This window comes from Octopus bimaculoides, chromosome 10 (assembly GCF_046866305.1).
Source record: "Octopus bimaculoides isolate indiv1 chromosome 10, ASM4686630v1, whole genome shotgun sequence".
NCBI lineage: Eukaryota > Metazoa > Mollusca > Cephalopoda > Octopoda > Octopodidae > Octopus > Octopus bimaculoides.
This window is the reverse complement of record NC_142937.1, coordinates 142581-165000: the sequence shown is the minus strand read 5'-3', so window position 1 is coordinate 165000 and position 22420 is coordinate 142581. Positions and strand designations below refer to the sequence as shown.

Below are 22420 nucleotides of genomic sequence, written 5' to 3'. Positions count from 1 at the left end.
AGTTCCCGAAGGCAGTCAGTCTTAAATTCCTCTGTTATGGCTTGGAGGGTTATAATAAAGAGGAAGGGACTGAGAACCAAAGCCTGATATACTCCTAGTTTCTTTAGTGACCATCAAATCACAGTGTGAGGGACTCTGTCAAAGGTCTTTTCTATATCAATAAATGCCAGATAAAGGGTTTATTCCTAGTCATGTATTTCTCTTGCAGTTGACTCTCAAGGAATATGACATCAATAGGGCTTCTTCGTGCGACAAAGCCAAACCACATCTTCTCTAGATGAATCCTGTCAATCAGTTTTGCAATAACTCATTCTGTAACTTTCATAAGCTTGTACAACAGTTTGATGTTTCTGTAGTTACTTTTGTTATCAATACCAGTAATTGAGTATGATATCTTCTTGTATTACTTGATTTACTATTAGAGTAACCATTCTGTACCCTATTTCACTAGATATTTTAAGCAGTGCAACAATGATCCCTAGTGGCACATCTGGTTTCCTTAGTTTCATTTCTTATTGCTTTATTTACTATACTGCTGTCAACTTGGATGACTGGTCTCTCTGTTGGGTTTACATGTGGTAGGCTCTATTTCTCTCCTGCTTTCTCCACATTTAGCAGCCTCTCTCTTATCTGTGTTTTTGATAGCAAGTGTACTGTTGTCATACACAGTTCCTGATAATATTTCAATTTTCTCGAGTGCACTGTCCAGCAAACTGGAACACCTTACACCTTTAATCCGCATATCACAAAACACACGCAGACTTCTTTTCTGCCCTTCTCCCTTTTATATATACCTGATGTTCAGCTTTTTCTTTTTTCTTCGTAGCTATTTGGTGTTTTTCTCTCCTGACCTCCCTCTGTCAGACATTCTAAACTTGTCTTTATTGCATTACTCATGTTCCCTGTTCCATGCTGGCATCGGTATGTCGGTCTGACACGACCAGATTGTGCTCTAGTGTGTTTGGCATGGTTTCTGTGGCTGAATGCCCTTCCTCACACTAACCACTCTACAACGTGACATGTACTGGCTACATATTTCATCTCAGAAATATAGAATTGTACTGTTTTATTATACTGTTGCTTCCTACTCTTTTTCTTTTGTATGTCACTTATCATTTCTTCCTCTTCCTTCATCCCCATTCCTATTTAACTTCACCTTCCCTCCAAGTTGATATTCTTCATTTACAATGCTTCCACCCCTGTTCAATATTCACTGCATTCACCTCTATCTCCATCTCTAACCATGTCTCTCACCTTTCATGTTCTCATAAACCTACCTGCTCATTTACCTTTTCTGATCCTCTGTCCCTAGTCTCTCTTATTTAGCTTCATGTACTATGACACTACACCCTGACATTTCATCAGCACCATCTCTTTTCTCTCTTTACTGCTGATTATTTTCTCATTTGTTGATTTAAACTGAAGATTTTCATTATAGCCTTTCTTAGCAGGAGTCCAATACCATTGACATTGACCCATATGCTGACATAGTCTTTCAATGAAATGAAATGAAATTCAAGCAGAAATGCTTTTTCTACAACTTCTGTTCTATCTACCAAATTCATTCACTGGGGTAACCATGTTTATCCTCAACAGCAAGACACCTGTTCCTGTCTCTCTATCATACTGTAACCTTTTAATGCCTAGCATAAAGTCACCTCCTTCAATATTACAAACCCACTCAGTCTAGGGGTCTTGTCTAGCAAGTTCCTTGATGGCCTCACTTGTGCATATGCCATGAAAATCACATTTTGTTAAGTGGCTGGAAGGGCATTAAACTGTAGAAACAATGCCAAAGCAGGCATTGGAGCTCAACACAATCCTCTGGCTTGTCAGGTCTTTTTAAACTATCCAACCCATGTCAGCATGGAAGATGGATGCTAAATGATTTGTACACTCACACACACATATATAGGTGCAAGTGTGGCTGTGTGGTAAGAAGTTTGTTTTCTAACCATAATGGATTGACTGTGCATTTCGTCCTTTCAGGGTCATTAAAATAAGTACCTGTTGAGTGCTGGGGTTAATGTAATCATTTTACCCTCTCCTTGAAATTGCTGGCCTTGTGTCAAAATTTGAAACCAAGTATTACATATGCAGGGTGCAATAGATAAACTGTCACCGTTTTATATTTTTAATTTTGTTGACTACACAGTATAGTAGGGTCAGTTGGGCAATATCTGTGAGAAAAACAGCACCATGACACAATTCACTCTGCCAGAAATTTGGAAACGACATGCTGTACTGCTTGGCATTCACATGGGAAGCTCCAATATGAACATTTCATAGATTTTGGGTGTCAAACTGAGGACAGTGCAGAAGATTCAGAAAGAGTTGGATGAGTGTAACGGTGATTGCGAAGGTAGGGCAGCTCAGAAAACTCACTCTGATTGTTCTGATCAGAAAAGAACTCCTGAATTTATTGATGAGATCCAAGCCATGATTGATAACAGTCCCTCGAAGTCAGTCAGGTTCATTGCCAGGGACATGAGAGTATCTGTCCAGGTAAACCGACATTTGACTGTTCAAAGAAAACTTCCAAAGTAACTAGTAGTGACTTCTCTTGAAAATGGACAAAATTTGGCATTGCAGTGTTATGATAAGCATGATGAGGAGAAAATAGTGGGTTGAAGAATGCCTGAGCATTGTTGACATGAAGCTAGTCAGCTCTGAGGAACAGAGACCAAAGGGCCAGAGAATGGAATATGTCAGGTGAATGTTTTTATGCCAATGAGGTGGCTCTTTTCTGGATACTGTCTTTTATGTTTGTGTGAGCAGCAGCAGCTCCCACAATAGGTGCTTTTTGAGTTTTGTAGCATGTCAATAATTGTTGGATGTCTGCTGTATCTGTAAGACATTTATAGATTTCTCTGTGCAAAATCCATAACTATCCCAAAGATATTGCAGTATTACAGTTGTTGGTTGTGGTAACATTTGAAAACAAAAAATGAAAAAAGGAGTGGTGATTACACGATATTTCAATAAAGCCATATTTATTAGATAGCTATTTTGGAAAATTTCTTTCTTTTGTTTGCTTATTTATCTTTTGGTATTGTAATGTGTTACATTCTTTACATTTGTTCAATATGAAATTATTTAAATTTTATTTATCAAGAATGTTTTTAAAACTGGTCTTCTTCAAGATTACCATATATTAAGTATCCCTATAAAGTACCAGGGAGGCAAGCACAGTTTGACCATGCAAAAACATTTTTCATGTCAAAATACATTTTTTCCATGGCAAATTATATCGTTTGAAATTTCTGGACGTGAACTTTTTTCTTATAAAGCTTTGATCAAAATCTGACCCTTTCAAATGCTAGGGTCCTTCAATCACCCTGGTATTTCCATCCATTCACAAAGTTTGTCCTGTTCTTTTCTTTTTGACTGCTGAATAGTAGCCCTTGTTCTAGTTCAATGTGCTGGAGTACTATACCTTGACGTGTTGAAAATCATACATTTACAAAGAAGATAAATTTTGCTTTATTTTGGATATAAAAATCGATAGGGGCAGGGGGTAGGTCAGATAATTGTTATGAAATATAAAATTGAAAATTTTATCATTAACTTTCACCTGGAAAAGTATTTATATATCATAAGAAAGAAAAATTTCTCATGAATTCAATATTGCTATTGCTGAATCTAGCCACGATATGGTGAAAAAGGGAAAAATCAATAAAGAGGGTGGTATACTGATACCACTTCTGAAACTGTCGTATTCCAACACAGCAAGAGGGCAAATGGGACACAAATCCAAGACTTCAAATATCAAGGTTGAGCTATAATGTCAAGAAATACACACACTGATTACTAAGTATACAAATATTTCTATGACAAGATGCCCCAAATTGAACTACATAAGTCTTCTAGAGCCCCAAATTAGCTTGGAGAGCAATGTTTGAATTTTACCTGGTGGATATTGTACATGTAAAGTTTGTTTTTCTTTGAGAAATATTTGGCAAATTTCACACTAAAAAGAAACAGAGTATGTAGCAGATTAAAAAAAAAATAGCAAGTACTAAATCCTTCAGAATGATGCCCCAGCATGGCTGCAATTCACTCAGTGAAACAAGTAAAAGAATAAAAGAAAAAGTCATCAAGAATGTTCCTGTTATTGTTGTCATTTAGTTCCAAATCAACCTGATTATGCAGATCTGTGATCAAAAGCATTCCTACTGTGACCATTCTGTCTTTTTTATTCATATGTATAGAACTCAGGACTACATTATCAAACATTCCTTTTTAAAATATTTGGCTGTTATTTAAAGGAGACATGACTGCTCTTTCTAGCACATTTAGTGACCATATTAAGACTCCTTCATTGGCTGTATATAATGGTGTTGTTCATTAAAATTCAATGGGTTTTAATTTTGACTTCTTTTGATTAGTACCACTGCATGCAATGGTGTTAAGTAGAACCTATGCAACCTGAGGAATGACCAAATATTTTGCTTGATAACAAAGTATGCTATTTTCCCCTGGCATTTGCATGTAATATACACACCCCACACCAGCATTCACTGCTTCCATGAATACAGACCTTGAAAATGTGGCAGGGTAACCATTTTTTGTCTATGGACCTCTTTGATTGCTATTTTATTTTGGTGGACCCCAATAGCCATTTCATCATCATCGTTTAACGTCCGCTTTCCATGCTAGCATGGGTTGGACGATTTGACTGAGGACTAGTGAAACCGGATGGCAACACCAGGCTCCAATCTAATTTGGCAGAGTTTCTACAGCTGGATGCCCTTCCTAACGCCAACCACTCAGAGAGTGTAGTGGGTGCTTTTACGTGTCACCCGCACGAAAACGGCCACGCTCGAAATGGTGTCTTTTATGTGCCACCCGCACAGACGATCTCACTCGAAAATCCTACGGGAGCCAGTCAGGCGGTACTGGCAACGGCCACGCTCAAAATGGTGCATCTCGTGCCACCCGCACAAGAGCCAGTCCAGGGGCACTGGCAACGATCTTACTTGGCTTGCCGGTTTAAAAACTAGTTTTATAGAATGTTATTTATTAATGTTTTCACACATCAATTTATGTAGGTTGAACTATGTAAAACGTTAGAGAGAGAACCCTAGCAACCTATCCCAATGCATACATCGAAAGGGAAATTTGTTCAGGGGCCCTTGAAATGCTATTGTGCATCCCCAGTTTATTGTGTGGACTACTAGAAATCTTATAGGGACCCTGGTTGAGGACCACTGGTTTAGATTTAACACCATGTTAGCTCAGTAATGAAAACAGGCCACAGCATACCAGGTGATCATGGCCTAATGGTTAGCCAACGCTATTTCAACTGTGATCATTGAAGCATACAATTTAGAACAGGAATCTCCATGAGCTTCCTGCAAAACTTGGCTATGAATTGAGATGTGTACCATAGTCAGTAGGAGGCAGAGGTCCTTGAATAGGTAAGCTTCTTGGTTACGACTGGGTTAAAAGGAATTGTTTGTCTGCAATTTCCCACTTCTTACAACACGAATATGTAGCTACCTCATTCTTAGCTTACACCCAACATATATGACTCACTCCTGCTTATCAGATACAGCATCCAGCAAGTAACCTTTGTTATTGTAATATTTATGTATAAATAAATGGTCTCATCAAAAACCTAAAATGGACTTGGTTATGTATGGGGAACAGCATCCAGCCGATTTCACTCCCACCAGTCATTCAACACCCATTACATCAAACTTCTTCAAAAACATTTGTAATGTGATCATCTAAGTTAGTCTTTTTTTCAACAACATGAAGACAATCACTACACACAACAAAGAAGCAGTCCTGTAGTTCTCTCTTTCTACTTCTGAATAAAACACAACTACCACCTTACAAGGCAGGATATACAAATAATAGGTTTCACAATCTCATATGATCTATCATGGCGAGAGCAGAACTCTGTCTTAGAAACTAGGCTTCTTTTAGGTCAAAGAGTACTCCAGCAGCTCTGATTACTTACTAGACTTTATATAAAGTTGAAGTAAGACTTGCTTTAGACTATATCTGGGCAAGTGGGGTTTCTACACATAAGCTAACATATTTGACCATTTTATTTATTTGATTTTTTGTTTTAATGTCCATCTTTCCATGCTTGCAGGGGTCAAATGGGTGATTATTTTTAGTTAGGTTCACACTCGATATAATTCTTGTCTTTACCTGTTTCCAAGTTAGAGCTTTCTTTATTCCACACTCAAGTCTTCGAAAGCATGGAGCAACCAGTCATAATTTCATCAAGGAATGTCAACACCATCACTAATTTATTCAAGCAGTGACAACATGGAATATCAACATTTAATTAAATAGCAACCACAATGGCAAGAGAGTCTGCCAAATGTTGACCCAACTGAAGGACTAGCTATCCAAATTGACAGTAGCTTAGTAGATAAAGCAATTAAGTATATGAAGACAGGAAAAGCCCCCAGCCCATCAAGAATCACCATTGAGATGTTTAAAATATCTGATGGAGCCTAATTACCCATATAATTAATCAGGTTGTCCATGAGAGAGTTATACCCAACGAGTGGTATAGCAGCATTATAGTCAACTGCTTCAAAGGCAAAAGTGATGCCTTAGACAGTAATAATTACAGAGGTATCAACTTGCTGGATCAGGTGTTTGAAGTCACAGAAAGGGTCATAGCTCACTTAATTAGGAAGAGAGTCAGCATAGATGAGATGCAGTTTGGCGCATGATTGATGCTATATTCCTGGTTAGACAACTGCAAGAGAAACATCAGGCCAAAAGTAAACCATTGTACCTGACTTTTGTTGACATGGAGAAAACCTTTGACAGAATCTCCTGCTCCCTTATCTGGTGGTCAATGCGGAAGCTAGGAATAGATGAGGGGTTGGTGAGAATTGTACAAGCCATAGGTGAAAGTTAGCAATAAATATAGTGGTGAATTCAGGGTTCACCAAGGATCAGTCCTCAGCTCCATCTTGTTTATCATGGTCCTCTGGGCAATAACGAGGATTTTAAGACGGGTTGCCTCTGGGAGCTCCTCTATGCTGTTGACCTTGTTCTTATAGCCAAATCACTACCAGAACTGGAGAAGAAATTTCATATGTGGAAGCAAGGTCTAGAATTGAAGGGCTTTAGAGTTAATCTAGCAATCTGCCAGTAATACACAAAAAGCACCGTTTGAACATTAGGCCTCATGGAGGCAGTAACGGGTGCCTGAGACCTTTGGTGATTTACTGTGCTGGAGAAGACCTGTCAAACCAAGTGAGGTCATAGTCATGTCCGATGCTGGTGTTGCATAACTGGTACCCGTGCCGGTGGCATGTAAAACGCACCCACTACACTCTTGGAGTGGTTGGCATTAGGAAGGTCATCCAGCCATAGAAACCCTGCCAAATCAGACTGGAACCTGGTGCAGCTCCCCAGCTTACTATTTTTCAATCAAATCTTCCAACCCATGCCAGCATGGAAAACAGGCATTAAATGATGATGATGATAATGAATTCCAGTTGTTGATGCTATGAAATGCCATAAGAGCATAATAGAGGAACAGATAGGCCTGTCTGTATTTTGGTTCTGTGATTTTGCCATGTCATAAGAGTGTCACCAACTAATGCAGAGCCTGGTGTCAGAGAATCCCAACCAAATAGTGATCAACACTGACATGACTGAGACTAACAGCCAGTATTTTCCACTCTTGCTCTTGCCTAACTACATTGGTTAATAATATATAGCTGTGATACATTGAATACTTCATTATATTTTTTCCTAACATCTACCAAACTTCACAGATGTCACGGAAACAAAAAGCTTTTTACAAACAAGAAGAATTACCAAGTACTAACTACATACAGAAACAATGACATCTTTGTGAATTTCATTTATAAAACATGTAATATAACGTCATCAATTACCAAACACAAACATTATGTAACAAATGAAATAAAGGAACACCAAATCCATGGTTAATGTTTTCCACTCATAATATACGTGATATTTGTATTACAGGTCACACAGAACCTTTTTGGCTCACACAGCAGAGGGAGTTTAACAGGAATACTATTAAGAGTTGCTTGATGTTATGTCACATATTTTATAGAAGTAGAGGATTTAAAATCAGTGATCTTCTCCCTACAAAATGCAAAGGCTATACTGCTGGTTAGCAAGCATTCACTCTCCAACACACTACAATTACTAACTCACTGATGTGCTCTGCTAACCCTACTATAATGACTGTTAGTAGTCTGAATTAGTAAACTATATACCACTTGTGCCTTTCTTCCTCTCATCATCACTGTTGTGTCCCAGCTTTCAGACCCATCCAATACCATTTCTCTATCATTTCTGTGCAAAGTCTGCACAGCTTTCTGGAAGTCAATCTTGCCTACAATTTTCCTGTAGGCATACATCGAAAGAGAGCCAAACTGAACAACAACCACTTAATTCCCACCAGACTGGAAATGCCGGCAAAGGTCATAGGTATGATTCTCCATTGACTAATTATTAGTGAAATGTAAAAGCAAAATAAGATAATGAAATAAAAACAAAACAGGTGTTCTTGAGGTTTTCTAAAATTAGGAACCTCCACCCACCAAAAAAGAAAACAAAAAAAACAACAACAACCAAAATCACATGTCAATACAAATGTTTCCACCCAGAAAAGACCAAAAAAGGTACTGATAATGGTAAAATGAACCTTACAAACATTAGTGATCTAATTAACACATAAAGACATTTGTTAAAAAAAAGAGAAAGATAAAAACCCAGTAAACTATTGCATAAGAACTAAAAGTGGAGTGTAGTTCTCTTTTTATAAACACATGTAAAAAGAAAAGTTGTTTTCATCATGCAGAACTATATATACATATATATGCTCCGTTGGATGTGTAATGTCAATGCGAATACCCGTCAGAGTGTAAGTATCTTGAGAGAAAAGCTGAACATTAGAAGCATCAGTTGTGGCGTGCAAGAGAGACGATTGCGCTGGTATGGACATGTGGTGAGAATGGAGGAGGATAGCTGCGTGAAAAAGTGCCACACCCTAACAGTTGAGGTAACCCGTGGAAGAGGTAGGCCCAGGAAGACCTGGGCTGAGGTGGTGAGGCAAGACCTTCGTACATTGGGCCTCACCGAGGCGATGACTACTGACCGAGACCTTTGGAAATGTGCTGTGCGTGAGAAGACCCGGCAAGCCAAGTAAGATCGTTGCCAGTGGTTCTTGTGCGGGTGGCACATGAGATGCACCATTTTGAGCGTGGCCGTTGCCAGTACCGCCTGACTGGCTCCTGTAGGATTTTCGAGCGAGATCGTTGCCAGTGCCCCTGGACTGGCTTGTGCAGGTGGCACATAAAAGACACCATTTCGAGCGTGGCCGTTTTCGTGCGGGTGACACGTAAAAGCACCCACTACACTCTCTGAGTGGTTGGCGTTAGGAAGGGCATCCAGCTGTAGAAACTCTGCCAAATCAGACTGGAGCCTGGTGTTGCCATCCGGTTTCACCAGTCCTCAGTCAAATCGTCCAACCCATGCTAGCATGGAAAGCGGACGTTAAACGATGATGATGATATCACACAATTATATATATGAATACATAAACATGTGAGTGTATATGTGTGTGTGTATACATACACACACACATACACACACACACACACACACACACACACACACACACACACACACACACACACACACACATATATATATATATATATATATATATATATATATATATATATATATATATACAAGAAATGAGGGCAGGGAATCCTCAATTAATAATAGAATTAACAATTAACAATTTTGCCAAGTAGTTCAGTATGAAATAAACCTTTATCGGTAAGACCATTTATCATCATAAATATAAGGGATTAGCAATTGAGTTGCTTCTCCAACATACTGAAAATTCAGAAACAGCAGTCAAAGAACTACTGATTCTAAACTACAAATTTTTCTCTAAAACGGATGGCGATATTTATGGCACGCATAGAACAAAAAACCGGAGGGGCTTGTTTTGTTTGTGCTTTTCCCTCCGGTTTTTTGTTCTATGTGTGCCATAAATATTGCCATCCGTTTTAGAGAAAAATTTGTAGTTTAGAATCAGTAGTTCTTTGACTGCTGTTTCTGAATTTTCAGTATGTTGGAGAAGCAACTCAATTGCTAATCCCTTATATTTATGATATATATATATATATATATATATATTTATATATATATATATATGCTGTGCGTGAGAAGACCCGGCAAGCCAAGTAAGATCATTGCCAGTGCCCCTGGACTGGTTCTTGTGCGGGTGGAACATGAGATGCACCATCTTGAGCGTGGCCGTTGCCAGTACCGCCTGACTGGCTCCCGTAGGATTTTCGAGCGAGATCGTTGCCAGTGCCCCTGGACTGGCTTGTGCGGGTGGCACATAAAAGACACCATTTCGAGCGTGGCCGTTTTCGTGCGGGTGACACGTAAAAGCACCCACTACACTCTCTGAGTGGTTGGCGTTAGGAAGGGCATCCAGCTGTAGAAACTCTGCCAAATTAGATTGGAGCCTGGTGTTGCCATCCGGTTTCACCAGTCCTCAGTCAAATCGTCCAACCCATGCTAGCATGGAAAGCGGACGTTAAACGATGATGATGATGATGATGCAGGTACAACATTGGTTTTCTGAAACCTTTGGTTCCAAAACCATTCGTATTACTGACTTTCCTGATCCAAGGGTGGTCATATTACAAATTGAACAAATATTACACTTATTTAAATAATTAAATGAAATACAGTTAACAGATCTTTTCTGTTTGGCTGCACCTGTAGAGATTTCAAAATTTGATGTATTGATCTAATTTTCCATGCTGAATCTTGGGCTAATTCACTTTTTCCAGAAAATTAAAAAAAAAAGTTAGAGGTTTAAAGTTTGATAATTTGTACCCAGTCAGAAAACAGGACTTGGAAACTGCTATTTAGTACATGACAGCATGTGTTGTTAACTGTTAACAAATGAAATATTGTTGGAATTCTGCTTTATGCATGCCATATAACTCCTCATAACTTTTTAAAGTTTTTGGAATTTTCAGAAAATTTTGTCAATTTATATTCTACACACAAGAATTCATACAATTCTACAAAAGCCAACAAGAAAAAAAAAAAAAATTGGTGCATGATTTAAGGCCTATTTAGCTATTACTTTTAGCACACCTCATACCTCATGTATTTTCAGCATTTAGTAAATGAAAAAATGACCATGTGGGTAAGTGGCTTGGTAACTTGGCTTGTTACTATGGAATAGGTACCTATATGTCTGTGGCTTTTGATTGACTAAAATTACTCAGAATTTACAAACTTTTAAAGCTATTAACTCTTAATTTATTGATTTATGGTGGAAATGAATTTCATGTTAATGATTACCATACAAAACTACATCATTGCACCAAATATGAAATCAGTTGGAACAAAAATTGAAGAAATTAAAAAGTGGCAGCCAAGCAGAAAAGATTCTGTTGCTTCATCAGTTAAGACCACTCGATTGTTTGGCTCTTTCTGGACTCACTTCACCATTAGTATTCGTGTTTTCATCATCCAAATTATTGGATGGTTCAGTGATTTGCTAATGTGTATACATAAAGTTAATGTAAACAGCAGTTTGCAATGTTTCACCAAAAAGGAGAATTACAAATATCACTAAATGTGACTAGGGTGTTAAAAACACCAAACTTGCTAGAAATAAGAGCTAAACTACTCTAATGCTGAAGTTAATGCATATGAATGAAAACACACACACACACACACACACACATATATAATTTGTATGATTGTGTAGAGAAGGATATATCCATCCTAGTCTGATTTTCACATTTTATTATTTACAATTTTTACAATCTTACAATATTGAAATAAATTAGTACTTTCATACATTATGCAATCATCAGGTTTATGTGGTGACAATGATGTTCCAGAATTGATATATATATATATATATATATCATCATTTACCATCTGCTTTCCATGCTGGCATGAGTGCGACTTATATGTGTGTGTGTGTATATGTATGTATGTATATATATGAGTGGAAACAGATAAATTAGGTGCATGATAAAATTACTGTTTTGGTTGCACCTCCTAATAGTATTCGTATCAAACTCCCTCTGCTGCATGATCCAATAGAGTTGTGTGTCATGTATAGTGCTGTAATGTGATACAAAGATTGCATCTATAATGAGAGGAAAACATGGTGTGGTTGTGTGGTGAGAAGTTTGCTTCCCAATCACATGGTTCTGGGTTCAGTCCAAATGCATGGCACTTTGGGAAAATGTCTTCTATTATAGTCTTGGGCTGACCAAAGCCTTGTGAATGGATTTGGTAGATGGAAATGGAAAGAATGCATATCTATCTATCTATCTATCTATCTATCTATCTATCTATCTATCTATCTATCTATCTATCTATCTATCTGTCTATCTATCTGTCTATTTATTTATGTGTGTGTCTTGTCTGTGTTTTTGTCCTTCACCACCACCTGACCACTGGTGTTGGTGTGCTTACATCCCCATAACTTAGTTCAGTAAAACAAACTGATAGAATAAATACAAAGCTGAAAAGAAAAACTGCTGGGGTCAATTCATCTAACTAAACATTCTTCAAGGTATCCTAGCATGGCCAAAGTTTAATGGCTGAAACAAGAAAAAGCTAAAAGATAAAACATGAAGCATGAATTTGGTATTCTTATATTTCCTCTGTTACATAATGTTTCTGTGTTTGATAATTGATGATTATTAAGTGATTTATAAATGCAACTTACAAAGGGCATTTTATCATACTGAACCTGTGTTCAGATAAGTTTCAGCATTGTCTGAGGGTGTGTTTGGTATGGGGAAGTGTTCTTTGCAAATTGCATTTATAAATAACATATGATATCATCAGTTACCAAACCCTGAAACATATGTAACAGATGAAAGAAAGGAATATCAACTTCATACTTCATGTTTTCTGCTCATAATAGATGTGCTTATGTGTGTGTGTTTGTGTGTATGCACATATAAGGAAAATGAGATAACAAATGAATAAACAATTATTTTGTGAACTTTATTAGCTTATAACTATTTCCATTATAAAATGTTGTGGACTCATAGTTGACAAAATCTGTGACAGCAGCAGAAAAGATACCTTCTTTCTGTCTTTCTTTGTCTTTCATGCTTTTCTTATTGTAAACGTTCTCCCTTTCTATATATACCTACCACACTCTCTCCCTTTCTTTGCATATGTCTATTGCTCATACTGAGTGTGTGTATGTGTAGTTGTGAATGTGTGTATGCATGCGTGTAAGGAATTTCAGTAGGGCAGCAGAGTCAGAAGACTCTCACAAAGCATCAGCAACAAGCTCAAGATATAATTGAATAGGAAAGGAATAGAGATGATAATATGCAAACACAAGCCTCCATTGCATGGTCTCAACAGACACTTAAGCACAAGAGGCATCAATTAAATGATAATGATAAGCTCACGAGCTTTAGTCACATGAGATCTCACACGATTCTACTGTTTTGTGTTTTTATCCAAGATAGAGACAAACACCAACGTCCCAATCGTTGAAAGATATTTCTCCCAACATGAAACCAACGGTAATCTGGTTACCCCATGAATAAAGTATATGTGTGTGTGTGTTTGTGTATGTATATATGTGTTGTGTATATATATATATGTGTATGTGTGTGTGTGTGTGTGTGTATATATATATATATGTATGTATATTAAGGTAAGTTATAAATAATAGTCATTACATATTCTTCCTTTATTAGAGCAAATTTGACTTACAGCTGTTTCCAGTAGTCATTATAGGTACATTATTGATAGGTTTACTCAATTGGTCTATTGATCAGCTGAGAAAAATTGAATGACCTAAATGAATTAATGCTACTTTTGTCAGAACCATTTCTGGCTATGACAAAGCAGAACACTGAAGGAATGGTGAGTGCATGGGGTAGGCAGGAAAAGATGGAAAGATGCAAGTAGAATAGAGAAAAGGAGGAAGACAGGTTACAAAGGGGTGAAGAGAAGTAGGAGTATGGGATGGCCTAAATTTGGAAAAAGGACAGTCATAAAACATTAGGGTTTGTAGTGATGTCAATACACAGGAACATAGCATTGTTTTTAGGCTAAATATTCTCCAAATGTTGTGTTGAAATTTGATATGGGCTATTTATGCGTATAAATTTGATATGGGCCATCTATATGCATAAATGGCACATATCAAATTTCTTTATAAGTCCTCTGCCTTTAGGACCCATGTTTCAAACAATCTTGCCTTTCATTCTTAGAAAGAAAACTTCCAGAACATCTTCCTTTACTATTAATTTAGTCACCTAGGTAATAGAAGCTATTTACTACCTCTAGGGATCCTCCAGCACACACACACACACACACACACACACACACACAATGGTCTTCCTACAGTTTCTTCCTAGCAAATTCTTTCATATAGAACTGGTCAGCCTGGGGCTATAGTTGAAGACCCTTACCCATGGTACTACAGAGGGTCTTCAACTGAAACCATGTGGTTGTAAAGTGAAATTCTAAACCACACAGTTATGTCTCTGCCTGCCTGCCTCCTCTCTCTCTCTCTCTCTCTCTCTCTCTCTCTCTCTCTCTCTCTCTCTCTCTCTCTCTCTCTCTCTCTCTCTCTCCCATACACACACACATACAATACATTTGTCATTTGTATCCTTTCAGATTTGCTGCAGTTGAAATGGATTGTCAGCAAGTCAACCGTATCATCCGTGTTGATGGCTCTATGAGTCAGGAAATGGGATCAGCAGAAACTGTGACAATAAGTCTTGAGGATGCTGCACAGATTATTCTCCAAGAACAAGTCATGGATGGAACTCTTCAAATACCTCCTGGCACCTATCATATTCTTACGCAAGACACACTTCAAGTGGACGATAACCGACTGATTGTGGCCGGCTCCGATGGTATGCCGGTCATTATGCAGTCAGCCAGTAACAGCCTTCAGAACTACACTGTCCAAACTGAGGATGGGGAAGCCAATATTTCAGAAGTGGTCAATACTGTTGTGTCAGACAGCACGTCCATGGATATACTCCAGGTGGCCGAGTCGAATGAAGACCTTCAGCTGCCGCAGCAGACTACTCTGGTTGCGGCAGCAGAACCTGTTAGTGAAGAAGCTGAGAGTGCAGAAGTTGCGGGTGTTGGCGTCAGCAATGTGGGTTCCAGAGATGTGAAAGCAGAAGATGCAGGTGTCACTCTTAATCCAATGGGGTTGACAAATATTATCAGTACAGCTAGTTCCACCAAGCAAGATCTCTCTGAAGATCAAAGCAATCAGATGGCTGAAGCCTATCCTTCAGCTGATAATGTTGCTGATGATACTACAACTACTGGAGCCCAGAGTCGCAAACCTGATCTCACATGTCCTATTGCTGTTACAGACAGGACAGAGGTGGTGATTAATGGTAAAAAATGTGTGATGATGTTAAACTCTGAGACAGGCCAGATGTGTGCTTATCCCTTGCTGCCACCAGAAGGTAAGTTCTAGCAAGAATCTTATCCTTACACAACATAGGCGCCCACTAACTCCTCTAGACTAGCACTATCTCTATAAATAGGGTTCTTAACACAACCTTCCAGTGTTGCTATGTCAACCTAGTTTCATCCCCCAGCTTCAAGACACATTTACTATACATTAAAAATACTCAAAATTAGGCTCTCTTCTCAGTCTCCCAACTTGGCTAAATATATTGCAAATGCAGGTTTATCAAATGCCATAGAACATAAATTTCTGATTTATTGAAATTGTCTTTACTTGTAGTTGTATCATTATTAGCAAATGGCAGTTAAGACCAGCCCCATGTGGGAAGGAGAGATAATCTCAAGAATCAAGAATTCTCCTAAGTTGTTTTGCCATTAAAGAAAAGGACAGGCTTATTATTGACCGGAGATAAGTGGACAGCTGCCTTACTGAGCTTATCTTGGATACTTCTTCCACTTTCAGGCCGAAGAAAACGTGGCCGACCTCGAAAACAGCCTCGTGTTGAAGAACCAGCTGCTGCTGAGGCTACTGAGTCTCCTGAACTACCCCTGTTAATGTCAGACAGCACAACGGAAAACACTTTGCTGCCAAAGATATCCCTGAATGGCAGCCAAGAGTGGACAGCTTCACAACAAAACCAGTCAGTAGCTGTTGATGATATCAAAGAAATTCCACTGATGAGCCAGGAGATGTTGGCAGACCAAACAGAGCAGACCAATGCTGCGGAGGGCCTCCTGGAATTGTCTGCTACAGGTTAGTTCTTATGTTAGTTGTTTTGCTTCAGCTGTGCAAACATGGATGCACATGTGTGTGTGTACACACTCATATGCACATACACTTGTATGAACACATAAACACCTACATGCACTTCACATTCAACATATATTTATGCATACTGAAACATACATTTTCATACATACACATGCATATACATTTACATGCATGTATGTTCACATTCTCTCTCTCACACACACACACACACACACACACACACACACATTTTAATGAGTGTGTTCAAACATATCACTGTCATGCTTATGTATTCACACATACTTGCATGTCAGATATACATTCAATCACACATTCACATTCACCCATGCATACATTCATACACACACACACAGACACATGGAAACATGCACACATATTCATATTTACACGCATGCATTCATGTGCGCACACGCACACACACACACCAATCTCATCCACACACTCCATCCGAGCGAATACATTCACATACACAGACATACATATTGGCACATGCACGCACACATGCACGCACACATGCACGCACAGAAATTGGCCATCCGGGATATTTAGACTCTGACATAGTTATTCTGTGCTTTACTCTTGAGCACACTTCTGTGGATGAAGGCACATAGCTTAGTGGTCAGAGTATCCGGCTCATGATTGTAAGGTCATGAGTTCAATTCCCATCAAGACACTTTATTTCACGTTGCTCCAGTCCACTCATCTGACAAAAATGAGATGTATCTGTATTTCAAAGGGCCAACCTTGTCACATTCTGCATCATGCTGAATCTCTCTGAAAACTACATTAAAGGTACATGTTTGTGGAGTGTTCAGCCACTTGCATGTTAATTTCAAAGAGCAGGCTGTTCTGTTGATCAGATCAACTGGAACCCTCAACGTCGTAAGCGATGGAGTGCCAGTTACACTTCTGTGGAAGAAATAGCAATCATGCTTAATAGTGTCATAATAGTTGTTGTAATGGCTGCTGTAGTTGTACATGATTTGTTGTAGCTGCTGTTGCTTTTCTGTGTTTGTTATCTCATATCTGGGTTAATAATACTTGTAGGTCCAGATGGTGTACGTCGAAGTGGAAGAATAAGACGGAAAGCAAAGACTCTAGAAGGTATTTACTCTTGTAATATTTCTAGCAAATTTTATGACTGAAGAATCCTGCCTTTCTTTTTCTTCTCTTTTATCTTTTTTGTTTTTGCTATTAGTTTTGTGTCTTTTTTTTTCTTTCTATTTTAACATGAATGAGATATAATTTTAATATAGATTCAGGTAAGGCAATAAACTGTTAGAATTGTTACAGCATTTCTTCTGGCTTTATGCCTGTGTTCAAATTCTGCCGAGTTCATTGTTGCCTTTCATCCTTTTGGGATTGATAAAATAAGTACCAGTCGAATGCTGGGGGTTGATGTAGTTTACTTACTCCTTCTTTTAAAATTGTTGGCTTTGTGTAAAAATCTGAAACCATTATACAGGCACAGTTGTGGCTGTGTAGTTAAGAAGTTTGCTTCCCAACCTCATAGTTTCAGGTTCAGTCCCACTGTGTGGTGCCTTGGGCAAATGTATTCTACTATAACCCTAGGCTGACCAAAGCCTTGTGAGTGGATTTGGTTGATAGAAAGCCCATTGTATGTATATACATGTATGTGTATACATGGTGCTCCAGCATGGCTGCAGTCAAATGACTGAAACAAGTAAAAGAATACATACATACATATATATATATATATATATATATATATATATATATATATATATGTATATCATAGTTGCACCCACGTTACACAAGAAAAGCCATTGTCAAAAAGACTTACTGAAATAATTCATTATTGATGCCATGTGATGTCCCTATATGACCTTTAAGCCCAGCCAAAGTTTTACACATTTTATTATGTAACTAGCAGTATAACCCGACGTTGTCCGGGTGTGACTTATTACGCCATCTACAATAAGTCTTGCTAGGTGAAAATCAACTAAAAAAGAAAGCCTTACAACGAAAAAACCCTTATGATGTAAATATGTTCATAATTCAAAAGACGATGAAATTAATAGGGAAAGTCTGAAGGCTGTTTTGCGTAACATTATTAAGCGTACGTAAATTTCATCCGTCTAATTGGCTATAGAAATGCTTGTGCAAAACAACTTTTTGCGCTGCCTTGATTATACATAGCAGGGTAATCCCTTTTCACAGGAGGTAGGACGGCAATTTCTGATGAAGCAATTGCTGGTGATCTGTTGCTACACAGTTCTGCCAGAATTGTATCAGATTGGGCAGTAGATGTTGATGCACCATTTTGCATTATGTTCAAAGTAGCTTCTGGAATGTGTTGAATTGATGCAGTCTGTTGCTGTCTTTTTAAACCGGTTGCTTTCTTTTCCCAGCAAGTTGTCTTGTTTGGAGGCATAATCTATGTACATATTAAAGAGAACAACAAAAGTTATAACAGTTGGCAGGGTCGGTAGTTTTCACATTTCAGTAATTTTTCAGATTAACACCCGCACGATTATGTAACTGTAATCCTTAAACCCTAACCCTGACCCTAAAACCGTAACCATAACACTAACCCTCATCCTAACCCTAACCGTAACCCTAAAACCCTGACCCAAAAACCGTAACCCTAAAACCCTGACCCAAAAACTGTAACCCTGGACATAGGGGTCGATATAATCGACTATTCACCACCTTCCCGAAGCCGCCCTTGTGGGAAAAAATTAAAATAATAATAATAATAATGACGTCTGCCGATCAAACTCCCAACCCACAACTAAGTCTTAAGTGTATGTATATATATGGGCAACACACACACACTAAATAAAAAAATGTTAGTAAGTAAAAGTGTTTCAAAAAAGATTGTTAAATTTTCAGATTAACACCAGCACGATTTTCCCTACAGTGTTAGGGTTAGGACGAAAAAGTGGAAAATGTGGATTTCTATAAACTTTGAAAAAGGCTTCATACAGATACAGAACTTCAGCATTATATATCAAGATGGGCAACACACACACACACTAAATAAAAAAAGAATGATAGGTATTTGTATGTATGTGTGTATTAATGTGCATTCTGTGTGTATATATATATGGTCGTAATAATAATGACCTTTGCCGATGAAAGTCCCAACCCACAACTAAGTCCACTTGGACACAGGGGTCAATATAATCGACTATTCTCCACCTCCCCGAAGCCGCCCTTGTGGGAAAAATTTAAAATAATAATAATAATAATGACGTCTGCCGATCAAATTCCCAACCCACAACTAAGTCTTAAGTGTATATATATATGGGCAACACACACACACACACACACTAAATAAAAAAAATGTTAGTAAAAGTGTTTTAAAAAAGATTGTTAAATTTTCAGATTAACACCAGCACGATTTTCACTACAGTGTTAGAGTTTGGGTTTTAGGGTTAGGTAGGTAATCGTGCAGGTGTTAATCTCAAGATTTACGAAAAAATTTTCCAAAAAACTCACAGTTTGTAGGGAATAAATGTTTGTCGATCGTATTTGAAAAAGATGTGTGACTATTTTTTTCTGTTGTTATCATGGTGAAGGACGAGTTAAAAATAACTTACAATTCCCGCCAATTAGAATGAGGTATGTATGTAGTATTAAAATGAAACCATTAAAGTGAAACTCATTACAGTATCGAAATGTGATTGTTTCAGTTTTGATACTGAAATAGTTTTCTTTTACTGTCAGTGTTTCTCCTTCCTTTCTTTTTGTATCTGTTGTTGGATTGTTCGTAAAGGTTCATAAGAGAAAGTAGGAGTTGAAAGGATTTGTAGTAGAAAGAGGAAATTAGATTTTATTAGGGAGAAAATGTTTACTCGTGTAGTTTTATGGATTATATTCGTTATTAGGAATTTTTTGGAGTGAAAAAATGACGCAGTGACCTAACAGATTGTATTTAGAATATTAATTGCAATTGTTTAATCCAAGAAATTTGGAATTGTGTAAATGTATGAATTTTAAACATACACACACAGAGAAAATCTGCCTTTTATAGTATAGATGCACAGCTATGCTGGCTGGCAGGAGAAATAGGTGCCACCGCATGCACTCTCTTAACATGTGTTTCAGACCTCCAACTGAGAGGCGCCCTCTTCCACATTTTCCACATGTTCTGTTGTGAATTGTAATAGCTACATCACTGTTTATTATGGGTTGATTCCTGTTAGATTTTCGATGCTTGCACAGCTCAAATACCTCTTCCCACAAACCACACACAAAAAGCAACACTCCCTCACTCTTCACAGATTCCCTCCCTCTAAGCCCCCTCTTAATTTTCCCATACTTCACTCTCTCCCTCTCAGACCCCTAACAACCACTATGCACTGTCTTTCTCCACCCATTCCGGTCTTGTACCTCCCTCTCCCAATCACGAACTGCAATTCCTGTCTGTATTAGAGCATTTTTAAGGCAATCCTTAAACATTAGTTTAGGCTTATGCAGTGGTCTCCTGCCGTCTTCCAGCTCATCATACAATAGCTGCTTGGGCAGTCTCTCATCACCCAACCTTATCAGATGCTCACCCCACCCTGCCTCAGACGTCTTTGTAGAATCATTGACTCTATACTTCTACTGCAACTCCTCTCAAACACCTTCACATTACTAATGGCCATTTTCCAGTTTATCCACCAGATTTTTCTCAGACAGCATTGATGGTATCATTCCAGTTGCTTTACATGCCTGTGATAAATAACCCATGCCTCACTTCCATATAACAAAAATGGTAGGATGCACATGTTATATATCTTAACTTTAATTTATGAGATATATTGTTGTGTCCTATCAAGCCTACCAAAAGCACTACTCGCCCTGCTGATTCTATATGAAATTTCATCATCAAGACCAGCTGTGCTCAAGGTACTTCCTAAATAAATAAATCTTGACACAGTCTCCAACCTTTGACCATTCATAGTTATAAAAAGTTCCACATCTTGTGAAGAGCAGTTTTTTTCAGAGTGATCGTTAGACCCAATGCTGCACATGCTTCAGAAATTACATTCAACAAGTGCTGCACATCTTTCTCGGAATGTGCCAACAAGTCACAATCATATGCATACAGGAACTCAATGAGGTGAGAATGCAGAACTTTTGTTTTGGCATAGAGTCTTTTGAGATTGAACAGTTTTCCCGCTGTCCTGTATCTTATATAGACCCCTTCAATGCAATCTTCAAAAGCTATTTGAAAGACATAGCAAACAATATTGGAGCAAGAATATCACCTTGTTTTACACCATTTTCTACAGAAATTGGATCTGATAAGGTACCTCCAACATTAACTCTCACCTCCATCTGTCTAAGCATTCTCACAAACTTTTCAGGACATACTAACTTTTTCAGGATCTTCTAAAGTGCAATTCTATTGACAGAATCAAACGCTTTCATTAGATCAATGAAAACCTGACATAAGTCCACATCCTGTTCGATGCACTTCTCGTGCAACTGACTAGCTGAAAATATCATATCCATAGTACTTCTACTATCCCTAAACCCACATTGTGATTCTGGTAGAATCTCATCAGCAATCTGTCCAGCATTACCCTATAAAGGACCTTTCCAGCAACAACTAACAGACAGATGCCATGATAATTATCACAGACATCCTTTCCACCTTTCGATTTATATAGTATCTCCATAGGCACAGGAGTGGCTGTGTGGTAAGTAGCTTGCTTACCAACCACATGGTTCCAGGTTCAGTTCCACTGTGTGGTACCTTGGGCAAGTGTCTTCTAATATAGCCTCAGGCAAACCAAAGCCTTGTGAATGGATTTAATAGACAGAAACTGAAAGAAGCCCGTCGTGAATACATGTGTGTGTGTGTGTGTGTTTGTGTGTCTGTGTTTGTCCCTTCCCATCACTTGACAACCGATGTTGGTGTGTTTACATCCCCATAACTTAGTGGTTCAGCAAAAGAGACTGATAGAATAAGTACTAGGTTTACAAAGAATAAGTCCTGGGGTCAATTTGTTTGACTAAAGGCAGTGCTCCAGCATGGCTGGAGTCACATGACTGAAACAAATAAAATGAAAGAATAGTTGCTTCTTGCCAATGCGGAGGAACCTCTTCACTATGCTAAACTTTCTGAATCACATCTGTCAACATTATACAGAGATGATCACCACCATATTTATATCTCTCTGCACCTAA

The 22420-nt window shown here is 38.2% G+C and overlaps 1 protein-coding gene across 2 annotated transcripts in view; it reads left to right on the top strand.

Moving 5' to 3' along the window:
• The window catches only part of LOC106872691 (uncharacterized), an 85095-nt gene that overhangs the window by 3421 nt on the left and 59254 nt on the right, over positions 1-22420 (top strand). For both annotated transcript variants that reach the window (XM_052971007.2, XM_014919768.3), the window contains exons 2-4: positions 14683-15497; positions 15965-16255; positions 17321-17377. In XM_052971007.2, coding sequence (XP_052826967.2) covers positions 14699-15497; positions 15965-16255; positions 17321-17377 — 1147 coding nt within the window. In that variant the 5' untranslated portion in view covers positions 14683-14698. The remainder of the gene's footprint in view (positions 1-14682; positions 15498-15964; positions 16256-17320; positions 17378-22420) is intronic.